The sequence below is a fragment of the Cervus canadensis genome, chromosome 7, assembly GCF_019320065.1.
Source record: "Cervus canadensis isolate Bull #8, Minnesota chromosome 7, ASM1932006v1, whole genome shotgun sequence".
Taxonomy (NCBI): Eukaryota; Metazoa; Chordata; class Mammalia; order Artiodactyla; family Cervidae; genus Cervus; species Cervus canadensis.
Genome location: NC_057392.1, coordinates 73,924,703 through 73,941,981, shown reverse-complemented (window position 1 = coordinate 73,941,981; position 17,279 = coordinate 73,924,703). Strand labels below are relative to the sequence as shown.

Genomic DNA, 17,279 nt, shown 5'->3' with positions numbered 1-17,279 from the left:
ACACTCTCTTCTGATGACACGGCTCAGGGGTTTGATCAGGATGAACAGCAGGATGAGAAAAAGGGGAGAGACTAAGAGGATCAAGGCAGGTAGACTGCATGTAAAACTACAAGTATCCGTTGCCAATGGCTGCAAAGAACAACGTTCTTCTCTGTTTTCCTGGTATAAACACAAACTTCAGCATCAGCTCTGAAAAGGTGACAAATGCAGCCAGGCGAGGCAGCAGCCCCAGCGGAGGGAGCCCTGCCCGGGAGGCAGCAGCACCGGCCTCTCAGCAGGCTCTCACATAGGTTCAGGCAGCCCCTTGTCCATCCGCTCCTGCTGCTCCCCGTAGGGCCAGACTCACACATTTGCTAAGGCCTGGTTGAGAAGCACTTCTGAACCAGGGCTTTAATTTGCTGGACCAGGTTCTGGTCTAGAGAGACACCGAGCCCGGGGCCTGGGCCTCATCCGTATCATATTCCGGTGTTCTGAGCTCCAGTGGTCCATACAGTACCAACAGCATTAATCAGTCAGCTACACAACTGTGGCACTACACACTACACGCAACTACACACTACACACAACTACACGCGGGAGATGTTCCATGAAGCTAGTTAACAGTAATGTGTTAGAGGTTTGCAATAAAAAGCAGACTAAAACGAAATGCTAAGAAATTCTACCCAAATGCATTTTACTCAACTGAGCTCCTTACCTATTTTTCCTTTTCTTCCTTGTTAAAAGTTAAGATACTAAATTCTTAGAAGGGAAGAGGCTAAAAGTGAAAATGTTTTACATGTCTGGAGGGTGTTAAGTGTGTTCTGCCGGATACCATGGGGTGTCGCTATGAGGCAGGGGCAGTGGCCATGTCTACAGAGAAAGTCTCTGGGGTTTGTCTCAAGGGGCAGAGCTTTGTTCTTCTTTCTTGTGAGCGAAAGTGACAGGAGAAAATATTTTTACAAAGATCACATAAACCTAAGTATGCCATTCCTGGAAGGTCAAGGGTCTTCTTAATTCAAAATTTCTAGGGAAAACCAGAGAAGAGAATTCTATCACCCTGTTTTTGTTATCTTCCAAACAAATGTCTCCATGGCTATGGTCCATTTCTCCTCGAAACCATCCTTCCTTACCCAGCCTACGGCTCTCTGAACCTTTCTATGAAAGCCCATTCGGAGAGGTTTTTTCAGGTGAGTGAGACCCCACGCAGTCTGGCCTCCTGCCCTCCCCCTTCCTACCTCCTCTTCCCCTTCCTCCTGGTACTGCTCATCCACATTGTCCTCCTGCTGGTCTGGATTTCCTGCCATCTGTTGAAACAAAAGGAGAGGTTCAGGTTACTGAACACTGGAGATGCATTTTCCAGTCCTTTGGGCCAAAGAACAGGCAGGCCACCATGAACAGTGCATTTCAATGCCTCAGTGGGCAGGAAATGATGACTAGTCACTCCCAACAAGCCCAGGATGTCCATGACCCACTCCTTCTGAGTGCAAGCATTGCATATGAGGTAAACTTCCTGTCCATACAGGTCATGACTAAAACCTTTTGCATAAAACCCGGCATTTGCAGGGCTTCCCTGGTGGCTCAGATGGCCTACAATGCAGGAGACTCAGGTTTGATCCCTGGGTTGAGAAGGTCCCCTGGAGAAGGGATTGGCTACCCACTCCAGAATTCTTGCCTGGAGAATCCCATGGACAGAGGAGCCTGGTGGGCTATGGTCCATGGGGTCGCAAAGGTTCAGACATGACTGAGAGACTAACACTTTCACTTTAGTGAAATCCCCAGGTTAATACAACCCAGCAATCCCACTGCTGGGCATACACACCGAGGAAACCAAAACTGAAAGAGACACATGTACCCCAAATGTTCACTGCAGCACTGTTTGCAATAGCTAGCACATGGAAGCAGCAACCTAGATGTCCACTGGCACACGAATGGAAAAGGAAGTTGTGCTACATATACACAATGGAATATTACTCAGCTATTAAAAAGAACACATTTGAGTCCGTTCTAATGAGGTGGATGAAACTGGAGCCTATTATACAGAGTGAAGTCAGAAAGAAAAATACCAATAAAGTGTATTAATGCATATGTATGGAATTTAGAAAGATGGTAACAACGACCCTATATGTAAAGACAGCAAAAGAGACACAGATGTGTAAAGAACAGACTTTTGGACTCTGTGGGAAAAGGCAAGGGTGGGATGATTTGAGGAAATAGCATTGACACATGTATATTACCATATGTAAAACAGATGATCAGTGCAAGTTTGATGCATGAAGCAGGGCACTCAAAGCCAGTGCTCTGGGACAACCCAGAGGGATGGGGTGGGGAGGGACATGGGCAGGGGGGTTCAGGGTGGGGGGGACACATGTATACCCATGGCTGGTTCGTGTTGATGTTTGGCAAAAACCACCACAATATTGTAAAATAATTAGCCTCCAATTAAAATAAATTAATAATAATAATAAAATCCCCAGGTTAAAACCACCGTCCATCATGGCACCCACTTACCACCAAATGTTCCTCCATTTCTGCATTCTGTTGCTTTTGGTGACTTTGTTTTTGCTCTTCATTTTCATCTGGCAAGTTTTCTTCCCTCACTTGCCCGGCTTCTTCAAATTCATCCTCGCCTTGATTATTAGGGTCATCTGCTGGGTTTATATCCTCTACAGCTGCCCTCTGTAAAATTTTAATGAAAAGCAAGCACCACTTCAAAATCCAGGATCAAGTTTAATTTCATTTGAAAGGCCACAGGCTGATAGAAAATTAAATTGTCCTTTACCAGACTGCTCAGGTCTATCCTTGCCAAGACTCACAGGTACCCATCCTGCTGTCAAAAGATAAAACCTCTGCTTTGTCAGAGACGGATGCATCAGAAAGAAGTTCAAAGAGCACTTCTTTCCTGCAAGTGATTCCAAAACAGTTCTCAAAGCTCCAATGCCATAAGTCATATGAGCATAACTAGATGACAAGAAAAACAGTTGATGAAAGCCAAAGGACCACGCAGGAGAAATAATTAAAATGAGAGATTTAGATAGGCAAATGGTAACTGCTTTCACCAGTACATTGATTTTTATAGTTATTCTTTGCAAACCAGCTGATGTAAGTGAGTGAAAAGCAACTGAAGAGAGAGGAAGACCACACCAGCAGGGACCCAAGAAGAGGGCCTGTGAGGAGACAAGAGGAGGCTAATTCAAGAGCAGGCCATCACATGCTAGTGTGGATCACATTTCTTTATAAGGAACACCAACGTGAAACCGAGAGATGCTGCACTGTTAAGAGACAAAATAAGAGGGACTGGGCTTAACCCAACTTCTAGTGATATAAATATTTTGAAAATACCTCCCCCAACCCATCCTACCTCTCAAGTAGTTCTCGGTTACTGTGTTCAACGAATGCCCTTCACATTATCAACGTTAGAGTTATCTGGATGTCCCACTCATGATTGCAAAGCACCTTTCAAAATAATACACACCCTCATAAAGATTCAGATTTTTAGAGTGTGAGCTGGGCAGAAATGGTGATGCTTGGAGGAGCTTCCCTGATCACACTGGGGGCATCAACAGGACACTTCACTGAAGCAGCAAATGCTTCCCAGAGACAGGGAAATCTGAGTGAGATTTAGTCTCCAGACCACAAAATTCTACTTCAATTCACTTCAGAGCCTTGAACACGTTCAAGAATTCACTGCAGTCTCAGCTGATGTATTATCTCCACCTCCCTGGCTATACACTTCATTCAAGAACAAAATGACACTTTTCTTGGGGATATAGAGAGTGACAAATCATAACCTTCACACTAAACTCCAGTTACTCCACAATCTTGTCATATGGATTTCCTTTTGTGTGTTATCAATAAACTGTGTAGAAACAAAGGGGAAATGTAACGCGTTTTCTTCAGGGAAAGAAGTACTGAATGTCCTCTGCAAAAGTTTATAAAAATATACAGATTAGCTCTAACTCTAACCAAGTAATAAAAAAGGTTTAATAGGCACAGAAGTTAGATATTAAAAAAAAAAGGAAGATTCATTAAACCTCAGTGAAGCTGGACAAAAATATTTCTAATTTAAAAAGAAATAAAATAGGTGAGACAGAGAGACAAGCAGGCTAATAATTTCTAATTAAGGGAAGGCATGGTAGAAAGGCCAACATTTCCCTATGTGTTATCCAGAGCAAATCAACTGACAAAAGGAGAGTGAAGGATTATGCAGTCAGGTAACCACCGAGACAGACAGCATTTCCCAAACGTCAGGAACTGGAATACCCACCCTTGCCCTGTGCCGTCCATTGCTCTCAGGCTCTTGCATACTCGCTTTCCTGCTCTCTCATGGACACTCTCCTACTCCTACACACCCTCTGGCTTTCTCATATTCTCCTATTATCTACAGCTCTTGTTCTTTCCTGACAATATTTCAGGCTAGGGTTCGCTGGAGCATCCTTTGAGAACTGCTGATTGAGGAGCTGGTGGGTAGATATATCCTGCCACCTCTCCATGCAAGTTACAGGGGAAAGCTGTTTCCATCGAGGTTGCTTCAAGCAGCTGAGGAAGACTTTGGCAGCGTTTATCAAGGAAGAATATTAATCCTCCTCCTCTCAGTCCACTGGACCAACATAAACAGGGCCCAGAGGACAGCAGACTGCATTCTATAAATGTGGTGGTTGATTTGCTAGCAAAAGATGACAGGAGAGCTACAGTAAGTTGTCAAAATCATCTATGCATAAGGGCAAGGACACACTAAAGGCAAGGCCAGGTCCCAGACCCTCTAACTGAACTGGGAGTCTTGGTCCTTTCTTGGGTAAACAAAAAGAACAGTTTTGGTTATTATATCTCTACCTGTTAATACTCTGATTTTTCTATGGCATTATGGTATCTGGGAAATGTTTTTCATCTCTCAAACCTCACACTCTTAGCTGTGTGTTTACCAAGACAGCCACTGGACTGCTGATGACACGGTCTCAGGACACACGTTCTCACCCGAGCAGACTGCTCAACGTGCTCCGTGGCGGTTGACCTCCTTTCTCTGGTTCTCTAACCGCCACATTTGCTTTGTTGTGTTTTCTTTTTCATTTTTCAGAATTACTACATACTGCTGTGCCTCTTTTTCGCTCTTCTATTTTAATTTTACTAAAGTCCCCAGAGGGCGACTCCCTGGATGTTTTCCCTGAGCAACCTTTAACCCATTCTCATCACACAAACACCCCATGGTTGACAGTCACCAGCTACCATATAATTATGGAAGCCACCTGGAGCTGGAGCCACAGTGTCAGGTAAACCTTTATGTTTCCTTCCTGTCTTGTGAGTTCCCAAGAGGCACGACCGGACGAGAGGCCACTTACATCTCCCTCGGACTCTGGGTCAGCCTCGTGGGGCGCTTGTTCTTGCAGCTCGTGTCCATTCTCTGGGTCTTTTTCCGCCTCGTCTTGGTGCTGGTTGTCTCTCTCATAGGCTAGCAAATCAAAGGAACCCATATCAGCTCCGATGAACCAGACAGGATTCTTCCCTTTCAAAGCAAAGCCAAACCACTGGTGGGCTTTCCTACAGACCACATCACTCACTTTCCCCTCCCTCTAGGTTAGCTCAACATAAGGTACATGTCTCAGCTTTTCTGGAAGTTATATCTTTTTCCCAGTCCTTGTATCTACAGAGACAATGTGGATAACTGATATATTCTAACTCTCTAAAACAAATGTTTACAACAGAAGCTGCATTTTTCCCTATTATGCCAAAAAACAACGATAGAAACTTTCTCCATAAAATAAACCCCAATCAATTGAAAATCACTAAAATTACTGACAAAATTTCGGTAATGTCAGAGAAAACAGCAAGGTACCAAAAAAAGAAATGGATGCTACTTCAGGAAATGAAAGAAATGGTAACCCCACTTGTGAAGCTCAAAAACAAATTCAGCCGTCCTGTGTTCTCTGAGGTGGTAGTGATGATGATACCACAAACATCACATATTTATACTCACACAGTTACTTGTTACTTTTCATAAAAAATATTTCAATATACAGAATTTAGACAAGAACACACACACAGATATCAGAGGAAAGGTTAAATATATGGAGAGTATTTAGCCTGCAGAAAATAAAGATACAGGTAACTTAACATCCTGTTTCAAGTGCACCAAGGGATCCATTAAATAAAAGGGAGAACAAATGGTTCTCTAGTCTTCCTGATAATGGAACAGAAAAGCTTCAAGTGTTGCATGGGGGCACATAAGGAAAATAATTTCTTGACTATCAGAGCTATAAAATACCAGAATAGGCTATAGCGGGAGTTCAGTAATCACCTTCCATGAGATTCTTTAGGAAAGGATACACAGCTAAGTGCTAGCGTTGCCAGAGAGATGGTTATTCTCTAGTTCTGTTATCACAGTAAGTAGTATTTGTTCAGTGACATGGAGATGTGTACCACAAATGAAAGCTACTAATGACTTAATTTGAAAAACTTTCAAGGCAATAATCTATATGTCTCCAAGGTAAGAAGAAAATGTAGAGGTTTCCCAAAGCCTAATATTCCTATGACAACATATAAGTATTAACATACAAGAAGTTTAGGGGCTTCCCAGGTGACGCAGGTAAACAATCTGCTCGCCAATACAGGAGACACAGAAGATGCGAGTTTGATCCCTGTGTTGGGAAGATCCCCTGGAGCAGGAAATGACAACCCACTCCAGTAGTCTTGCCTGGAGAATCCCATGGACAGAGGAGCCTGGCAGGCTACACTTCATGGAGTTGCAAAGAGTCAGACACGACTGAGCATGCAAGCACGCCTTCCGTATAAGAAGAGTAAACCACTATTTCCTCTCTACTTTAGAATGTTAGAAAGCAAACAGATGAGCTTGGGTGATTTCGGCCATCAACGTGAACTTTTGGGGAGGATAAAGGAAAACCTATCAATGAGAACAAAAGACACACGGTGCACAGATCTCTGTACGTATAGGGACCCTCCACTTTCTGAAAGCTTGTTTTAGGCCACTTCGCTTTTATGAAAGATCTACATTAGTACCTGTTTTGGCTAACTGAAAGAAATTGGAAGAGGATTTTCAATTTTATGAAAACAGGTGAAAGCGAAAATAGCCATTTAGTGTTTCATTTGTAGAGAGGGAAAGCAGGTATGGAGGCGGCACCCACCTGAGCAGAGAAGCAAGAATGGCACCACCCCCCTCCTTTCCCGGGACCTACATTCAGCATCTCAACATCACACTCCAGGGCTCTGACTGTGCCGGTGAGCATCTGTGCTTTGTCTCAATTCATTTTGTGTATCTATTGGCCATGTTATTTTGTGCTTTATCTCAATTTATTTTGTGTTTCCTATGGTAATTGTTTCTTCAATCTATACCATTTCAGCTTACAAATGGTTTCAAAGGAGCACTCTTCTTTCAGAGGTCAGGAGGAACCTGTACACAGGTATGCATATGTCTCTGAGTTGACATTATATATTACCAAGCAGTTTTATTAAAACATTCATCATCTAAGAAGCTCACCACCTCCTTCCTCTTCCTGGATGCCCTGGTCCTCTGCTCCCTGAACGATATCATTATCCACAGCATCGTAAGGAGCTTGCTGCCTGCAAGGAAACAAACAGTCATCAACTCTGGGACACAACTTAAGTAGCACAGTTTGACCTAAGTCATTTATCTTTAAAGAGAGCTATCAATGAATTTTTCAACATTCTTTTAAAAGCCATAAATATATTTCTTAAACTTATCCAATTAGGTTTAATAAAGATTCCAGGTACACTTTCAAAAGATACTGTATAAAAGATAAAATGCTTTTCAAAAACTAAAATGAAGTTAACACAAAACCTGATAGGTTACTTTGAGATTAAACTGTTACTTTTAGGCAGAAAAAAAAATATTGATTATTTTGGAAGTTAAATATTTGGAATTTGATTTTCAGTTCTGCCTTAGCTCCCATGAGCAACAGGAGCCCCTCAAGTTCACAGGGAAGGGATGTGTGGAGCTGTCTTTAATCTGCCTGTGGACACTGGAAGCCGAGCCGCCCAGGTCGGTCAGAAGGCTACCGTGGCTGCTCGGGGCGCTGCAGCCGGCCCTCCTGGGGCCCAGCCTGCCGCTGTCGGGCCGTCTCCCTGGCGAGGAGCTGCTGCTGGTGCTGCCGCAGCAGGTGTCCCTGCAGCCGCTGCTGGTGCACGGCCGCCTGCTCCTCCCTCAGCCGCTGGGCCTCCTCCGCCCGCTGCGCCGCCAGCCTCTGCTGTTCCAGCTGCTCCTCGTATGGCGACTGGAGTCTGGTAACCGGCTTGGCTGAAGGATGCACCTGGGGAACAGTGAGCAAGAGCAGTTGGGTCCCGTGGGTCTGCCCTTCACCCGTTTCTCGGGCAGAAGGCAGGGCCGGTTTATTAATACCTCTCTGTCAGGTCAACTGTCTTGTACGTTAGGTCCAACACCACCCGCTGCCGGACTCTACTGCTATCTCCCTACTCTCTCTGAATCACCCTTGGCTTCTTTTAGCAAGAAGAAGCGTGGCTTCTTTTGACCATCCCCCGTTGTTGGCATTAATGCACATTTTTAATGTGCTTCCTCTCAAATGGAAAAGGACACAACAGAAGAAATGTTTCAGCTTTAATTAAATGTATGCTCAAAAGACTCTGGTATAAGTGGGCACTTAATAACCTCAGACTAATTGGGGCAATGTGTGAGCTGAAGTTGAGGCTAAGGCTTTTCCATGAAGAGCTGAAGACTTTGGGAAGCTAATTAACTCTAGCAATGCATACACCAATCTCAGGCTAAGCAGAGCCAAAAAAGGTAAAATTTCAGGTTAGGGTGGAGAGGCAGAATCAGTTTTCTTCAAAGAAATAAAAAATGGATGAGAAGAGAGGATTTTCAGATTAAAGGAAAATCTGATCCAGGAATTCTTAAACTCTGCTTCCATTAAGCAATCTACCACTCTCTCCTCCATCCCCCAACTAACACAAGCACGTACAATTCTCACCAAAGGAAAGAGGGTGCAAGGTTGAGGAAATTAAACCTAGTGGGGAATTATCTTGGAGGAAAGCTTATGGACACAAGACTGGAAGAGGCTTCTTCACCATAAGTGTGCAACAGTCTAAGAGTAAACCTACAGGCTCAGCCAAGGCTCACACCTGCTCAGCCAAGCCTCTAGCAGCTTGAAGTCTTGAAAAAAGTTTGAGAGCAAATGGAGCTTCAGAGCTGTAAATAAAAGATGACCAGCATCCATGTAGGAGCCAGGGAGCCTGTTGTCGGGTATTACTTGAGAGGCTGTGTAAGAAAAATACCTGGTTGCTTCAGTGCTGCTCTCAGTTCTCTTAAAGTATCATTTATAATAATAATGGGTGTTTTCATGAGTCTTACTCATCTGAGAGCGGTGTGCTCAGAGGAGTGAGAGGGGTGTGGAGTGAGGGGGTGTGGTGTGAGAGGGCCATGCTCATATGAAGAGGGGAATGCTCAGCTTGAGCAGACACTGGTTAAGCACACTCACCCAGTGGCACATCCTTAAGTAATAAGGTCAGCTTTTGATGACTTACTAACCACCCTGAATTTGAATGTATGAAAGCCAAGATAGGATTTAACAGTAAGCGAACAGGGAGACAAGTACCCTTGATCACAGAAAATGAGTCACTCTTGGCATCACGATGCCCACAGGCCTTGAGCACAGGCTGAGAAAGCGCAGGATGAGGTGACCATCTAGTTTCCTTGTCTGTTAAAGGGATGTGCCCAAGTCTCCCTTACTGTGCACTCTTTTCTGTTCCCTTCTTTAAAATTTTTAATTGGTGGAAAACTGCTTTACGATGTTTGGATTTCTGCTGCACAACAACATGAATCAGTTATAAGTATACACACATCCCCCCTGCTGAGCCTCCCTCCTACCCCGCCCTACTGTGCACTCTTGACAAATAAACACCTACAGCACCTTCTCTTTTCCCCAGTCATCTTTCTGGGGTAAGGGACCTATGCTACTAACGTCACAACAGAACATTTAAACAAGTACATGGAAGATTTAGTGAAATCACCCCCATTTTATTTTAGAGATTGTTACACATGGGCTTTTTCCTTGATACAGTTGACCCTTGAACAGTGCAGGGGTTAGGGGCATGGCCCCTCAGCACAGTGAGAATCTTCACGTAACTTTTAGTCAGCCCTCTGTATGTGGGGATCCTCCACAGCCTCCCTTGTGGGGGCCCTTCTGTCTCAGTTTCCCACGTGCAGATTCAACCAATCACGGATTTTCCAGTGTTTACTAGAAAAATCCTTACAGAAGTGGTCCTGCGAGGTTCATATATCAACGCTATGTAGAGACAAAGCCACAGCCCCTGCCCCAGCTGACCGGTTGGGTAACCTCATACCTCAGCGTGAACCTCCCCTGCCGCAAGTCTGGCTTCCTTTCGTTCGCGCTGCTCCGTCCACTCCCGATCCTGCTCCTCGGGTGAGGGGTCGTGCTCCTCCTCGAGGTGCTCAGGCCGCCCGACCTGCTCCATGGCCTCCTCCTCCAGGGCCCGCCTGTGCTCCTCCTCCGCCTGTCGCTCCTCCGGCTCCCTGGGTCCCGCTTCCTGCTGCGTCAGCTCCACGGGAGCCTGAAATTCTGCCTCCTTCTGGGTGGAAGGGTAAGGCTTTGTTTCCTCTGTTCTTCCAGGGGCTGCTTCATGCTTCTGCCACACTTCACTATTTCGAGACACCTAGGTCAAGCACATCACTGGAAATGACACTCTTCTAGTTTGAAAGTAGTGACAGAATTTCTTTATTACCACGTCTACAGGGTTACAATATAAGCAAAATCCTGGAGTCTAGAAATATAGAGTCCTGCCTGAAAAGTATGGCTGCAATGGAGTCACTTAACTCTTCTCACTGTGTAATCTCACCTACAAAATAGAGATAACATAAGCAAAATTTCATCACGGGAAGCATACCGTAAGTAACCTAAAAGTAAAGCCTGTACATGATCACATCTGAACAGACTCTGCCCTCAAAAGCAGTCTAACTCCTGTTCTCTCAGAATAAAAAGGGAAAACCCTCATACTTCAAGTGACTGAATACTTATGTAATTTTCTTCTATGTAAATTTTGTCTTCAATAACTATTTGAAAAGAAAAGGATAAGATCAAATTGAGGATGAGTTAGGTTTGTTTTTTGTTACCTACTATAAAAAAGAATGCCATTACTAATGGACATCCATGTTAGCTAAAATAGTATCCATTAAGTCGGGTACAATAAAACATTTTTAATGTATTAAAAGTAATACTTCTTTGTACACCAGAGAACTTCTGTGAATATTTTATATTATTAATACAGAAAACTCTGAAGAAAAAAAAATAGATGTCTTTTTTACAGAGAACTCCTCTTCTTAAATTGGTGTACTTAAATCAGTTTTCTCTGGAAGTGTCAGAGATTTCTATATGGTCTTCATTACTTAGAAAAAAGGGGCAAAAGAAAGTAAATACAATATCAATAGGAAAATGTGTCACTGCTCTTTCTCCTGCCAGCCTTCTTTATCAGAAAAAATACTTTGTTTGGTCAGACTGTCCCATACTTGAAATGTGAAGCTTTCATCTTAGATTAGCAGAAACATAACTGAGAAACTGGACTGTATAAATAAATAAACCAAGGGAAAATGTATTTTCTCAGACACTTGAGGACAGCTTTTGGAGGTACACATTTTACCAAGTCCTCGCATAGCTGGCAAGTGTGAACTGATACTGCCCTGGCTTTATAGTCAGGCTAGCAAAGTAATGCTCAAAACTCTCCAAGCCAGGCTTCAACAGTACATGAACTGTGAACTTCCAGATGTTCAAGCTGGTTTTAGAAAAGGCAGAAGAACCAGAGATCAAACTGCCAACATCCGTTGGATCATCGAAAAAGCAAGTGAGTTCCAGAAAAACATCTACTTCTGTTTTATTGACTATGCCAAAGCCTTTGACTGTGTGGATCACAACAAACTGTGGAAAATTCTTAAAGAGATGGGTATACCAGACCACCTGACCTGCCTCCTGAGAAATCTGTATGCAGGTCAAGAAGCAACAGTTAGAACTGGACAAGAAACAACAGACTGGTTCCAAATCGGGAAAGGACTACGCCAAGGCTGTATACTGTCACCCTGCTTATTTAATTTATATGCAGAGTACATCATGAGAAATGCTGGATTGGATGAAGCACAAGCTGGAATCAAGACTGCTGGGAGAAATATCAATAACCTCAGATGTGCAGATGACACTACACTTATGGCAGAAAGCGAAGAACTACAGAGCCTCTTGATGAAAGTGAAAGAGGAGAGTGAAAAAGTTGGCTTAAAACTCAACATTCAGAAAACCAAGACCATGGGATCCGGTCCCATCACTTCATGGCAAACAGACGGGGAAACAATGGGAACAGTGACAGAGTTGATTTTTGGGGGGTTCAAAATCATTGCAGATGGTGACTGAAGCCATGAAATTAAAAGACGCTTGCTCCTTGGAAGAAAAGTTATGACCAACCTAGACAGCATATTAAAAAGCAGAGATATTACTTTGCCAATAAAGGTCCATCTAGTCAAAGCTATGATTTTTCCAGTAGTCATGTATGGATGTGAGAGTTGGACTATAAAGAAAGCTGAGCGCCAAAGAATTGATGCTTTTGAACTACAGTGTTGGAGAAGACTCTTAAGAGTCCCTTGGACAGCAAGGAGATCCAACCAGTCCATCCTAAAGGAAATCAGTCCTTAATATTCATTGGAAGGATGATGCTGAAGTTGAAACTCCAATATTTTGGCCACCTGATGTGAAGAACTAACTCACTGGAAAAGACCCTGATGCTGGAAAAGACTGAAGGTGGGAGAAGAAGGGGACAACAGAGGATGAGATGGTTGGATGGCATCACCAGCTCAATGGACAAGAGTTTGAGTAAGCTCTGGTAGTTGGTGATGGACAGGGAAGACTGGCATGCTGCAGTCCATGGGGTCGCAAAGGGTTGGACACGACTGAGCGACTGAACTGAACTGGCTTTATAGTGGTAAAGAACCTGCCTGCCAATGCAGGAGAATCAAGAGATACAGGTTCGATCCCTGGGTTGGGAAGATCTCCCGGGGAAGGAAATGGCAACCCACTCCAGTATTCTTGCCTGGAGAATCCCATGGGCAGAGGAGCCTGGCAGGGTACAGTCCATGGGGTTGCAAAGGGTCAGACATGACTGAGGCAACTTAGGAAGCACGCTGGCTGGCTTTATAGGAAATATTTCTCTGAAGGACTCTAAGTACTTTGAAACACCTGTCATTTACCTCCACAACATCCCTGTGAGAAAGGTTAGGGCAAATAATTATTACCTCTGTTTCACAGATAGAAAAACTAAAATGTCAGAGTCATTAAAAGATTAATCCAGTTGAACTTGGACAGAGAGTAGAACCAGTTCCCACACCAGGGCGCTGACTGTGTTTTCTGAAGTTCAGAGCAACATAAGACCCAGACAAAGAACAAGTATCCAGGACACAGAACCTGTCTGTGAAGGAATGCTTTGCTCAGATTGAAGATTCAAGTGAAGTTCACTTATACCAACTTAATTATTCCCATAAGATGGTAAGAAGATGAGTTGGAGAAAGTCTTCTCAAACATTCATTGTTTAAAGTGTCTTTGTCAGGGGAAAGATCTGATTACAAAAACAACTCGGTAAGAATTAATCATATGGGTGACATCATTTGGGATGCTCCACTTGGGAGATATTCTTAAACAACAAGACTTAATTTTATAAAGAACGGGAATACAAAAGAGTGGATTCTGTGACTAGCACTTACTCTCTTGCAGTTTCATGAAGGTCTTAAAATGCAAACTTTGACGTATGCTGTATGGCCTAGTACAGTATCAAGTTCAAATATATTATCAGCTTTAGTACTTGAGTGGGCTGATTATCATATAGTATCCTCACAATCATTTAACCTTCTTACTCTACACTAACCCCCCCAAAAGAAACCTTAAAATACTCAGACATGATAGCTCTTTTCAACCAAATAGACCCATATGAAGAAAGATAAAACTAGTTTAGAGTTTGTCGGAAAACAAGACAGCAGTTCTCAAAGTGTACCTCACCAGACCAGCTGAAACTGAAATGCAGATCCTCAGGCTTCATCCCAAGTTAGCTGAACTGTAACCTGTAGGCTTGTTGTTGCTCAGTCAGGTCTGACTCTGTGACCCCATGGACTGTAGCCCACAGGCTCCTCTGTCCATGGGATTCTCCAGGCCAGAATACTGTAGTGGGTTGCCATTTCCTCTTCCAGGAGATCTTCTCAACCCAGGGATTGGACCCGAGTCTCCTGCTTTGGCAGGTGGATTCTTTACCGCTGAGCCACCTGGGAAGCCCAACCGGTGGGCTGAAAACAGCTCTTCCTGTTTTAACAGCCCTAATGGGGAACTCTTGATAAGTGCTAAAATTTGAGAATCAGTGTTCTGCAGGAAGAGCTGACCCTATTTAGAGCAGGTCACCCGAGAACAGCTTGACAGGGAAAATGACTCGACCACAGACCAGTTCCCAACTCTTACCTCCCGAGGCTCTCCAGGTGACTTGCCCCTTGCTGTGAGGTCACCCTGTGGAGGACGTGCCGCCTGGGTCATATTTTGCTGTTCTGTTTGTTCTGGTTTTCGAAAGCTTGGAATCCTATTGAGTGTATCTTTCAGTTGTTTATATTCGGCAACTTGAGTCTGCATTGCAAATTGCACAATTGGATGCAAATTGCACAATTTGAGGAGGGAAAGGGATATCATTCATAGATGGTTCAGTGGAGGACTAGACAAAAATATACCTAAATGCGAGAGAGGAAAAATATGCAGACTGTTTCCATGCATTAGCTATACTTACTTGGACATGCTCAACCATTTTTAATCACATGCAAATTAGAATTAGAGTTAAAGGGAACAGAGAAAAAAATATCTAAGACAGATGTTAGTTTCCCATGCTACATTAAACTAAGTCAGAATTTTTATAAATAACTCTCTAGTATAAATATCATTATTAAAAGACAGCTATGCAATCAGTTTTATGACATTAAAATCTATTTTAAAATTCCACATTTAAATAAATTAAGTGCAGATATCTTTTACTAGTATGGTCTGAGTAACACCTTTCAGCAGAAAGAACCATATGCTTCAAATAAGTAACTGATCATATATGTAAAATCACTCAGGCCACCCTCTTTCCCAGTCAATCTGTGGTCACATAAGGTCCCTTCCTCTCCAAAAAGCTCCCTGTATTGTGCTCTGCAGTTTTGGAAAACAGTAGCATAGGCATGAAAGGAGGCTGAGTTTTTATTCTTATTCTTCGATTCTGAATATTCTTTTCTTCTAAAATGACAAAGGCACTATTGCAGGTATAGGACGAGAATATAGTCATTTGTGTGTTATCTGTGTGTATATGTGGTAGGGTGTGTGTGTGTGTGATACTTTAAATACCAGAAGCTATAAAGATGGAAAAAATAAATATGTTAAGAAAACCACTAGACTGCTTACACTTAGCTTATCATATGCACCAGCACTGTTATCCTAAAACAGAAGTGCTATATGTGTAAACACACATTTACATAAGCACATACAAAGAACCCAGAAATCTCTTCCGAACTAGCTTCCCAGGCAGGGCGCCCCCCTCACTGTGCCCAGCAGAGCAGAGAGAGGAGGCTGGTGCGTCTTGCTCCCTTGGCCCCAGTTGTGCACCTGCACAATATTCTCCCACCCGCTTCCTGTCTTTTTCTAATTCACACAGAGAAGTCTGCCTGCTGAATCTGTCTCAGGGGCGTGCTTCTTTATCATTTGTACAAACGTGTGCCATATGGCTAACAGTGGCCCTTACCCAGAAACCTATCGAAACATTTGCAAACCAGCTTTGGAGGTTAAAGGGAAAAAAAATGACATCTACACAGTGATGCTTTTAATAAGACAAATATTCTACCCTTTCTTCTTTCTCCTCCTCCTACATATATAACCTTCGAAGGAAGAAATACTATGGTCCTCAAATATGAGCATGCATGAATAATCATGTTAAATTATGGAATGACCATGTTAAAAATGCAGGCTCCTGGATGCCCACCCTAGAAATCAGTATTCAGTAGGTGTGGGGCAAGGCCCACGTAACTGTAATAGGGGGAATCTCCACAAATCCCAGCTTCAAGGTGGTTCTGGGCACTGATATTGGGCCAGCTTCTCTACTCCTTTTGACCTTATTTTATTTAGTTACAAAAAATATACAGTTATTATATAACTCAGTAGGTTGTGAATATTAAATAAAATTCTGTATATAAAGTTATTATGATAATCCCTGACAAATTCTAAGCTCTCAAATTCCACTCAGTTCCTGCTGTCTCCCCCCTTAATTACATTTAAAAATCAGATTGGCAAGACAGAATCTCATAAGATGATTTACATGAAAAACATATATGCCTGAAATAGCAGTTGTTTTCTAAGCAGATCTGGGGAAAGTTTCAACTGGGGAGTAAAAGAACAGGAGAAACTTGACGACCTCATCCAAAAGAACCAAAAAGATATTCAAAGAAATAAAAAAATACATGTATATTAAATTTAAAAATTTGTTTTCTATTACAAAATCTTGCAAGTAATATTCCCCAGTGAGCTTACAACAGAATTTGGTTTTGGTCATCAAGTGAACTACTTTACTCACATTTTTCTGAATTTTCAAGTCATGGCTTAATTTAATATTTATGGTTATTATAGTACCTAGAGTATTCAAATTGGTCTGTCATATTTTTTTAGTTTGAAAAGTAGCCTCATGTAACAAAGCTTGGCAGAAATTTTATAAAGAAGATTTTGAATGTAATAATACCCTCTAAAGCCAATTTAATTGATAAACATGTAAAAAATTACCATACAGCTACAGTTTTGTAGGGGGATAATCAATGACTGCCTTGAAAAGGGGTCCCACAGACCCAGATGTTACAGTCTCTGAAACAGATCAGGGCCTGGCATATAATTCTTTTAAAAATTTTATAAAGACAAAAAATAATGCACAGTCTCCTGGTAAGAACAAATAGTTGGTTTTCCTTTGCTCTTTTCATTTTATTCTTCCAAGAGAAGAGAAGTGAAGACGTGATTCAGAATATACAGTGACTAAACTAGCCACTCCTATCTGCTTCAGTGATAAAGCTGTAAAACAGTCAGTGTGACATTACTTCACCAAGCTCTCTAACACCTGCATTTGTTCATTTAATACATTATCTATGGAGGGCCTGCCTTGTGCCTGGACTGTTGTAGGCTTTGAACAAATGAAACTTACAACTCTGTTTTCCTTCTCTATTTACCTGAGATTTCTTATTTCCTGTAATTTGACCTAACAACACATAAGCCTAGGCCCAAAAGGAGTGT

General features: G+C 42.7%; 1 protein-coding gene across 5 annotated transcripts in view; it reads right to left on the bottom strand.

Moving 5' to 3' along the window:
• GOLIM4 (golgi integral membrane protein 4) overlaps window positions 1-17,279 on the bottom strand; it is a 78,672-nt gene that overhangs the window by 8,283 nt on the left and 53,110 nt on the right. For 3 of the 5 annotated variants that reach the window (XM_043473808.1, XM_043473809.1, XM_043473806.1), the window contains 7 exons: window positions 14,454-14,612; window positions 10,303-10,632; window positions 8,005-8,255; window positions 7,466-7,548; window positions 5,313-5,422; window positions 2,488-2,655; window positions 1,215-1,283 (listed from right to left, as the gene is read on the bottom strand). In XM_043473808.1, the coding sequence (XP_043329743.1) occupies window positions 1,215-1,283; window positions 2,488-2,655; window positions 5,313-5,422; window positions 7,466-7,548; window positions 8,005-8,255; window positions 10,303-10,632; window positions 14,454-14,612 (1,170 nt within the window). The remainder of the gene's footprint in view (window positions 1-1,214; window positions 1,284-2,487; window positions 2,656-5,312; window positions 5,423-7,465; window positions 7,549-8,004; window positions 8,256-10,302; window positions 10,633-14,453; window positions 14,613-17,279) is intronic. The other 2 variants (XM_043473807.1, XM_043473810.1) reach the window with 1 other exon arrangement.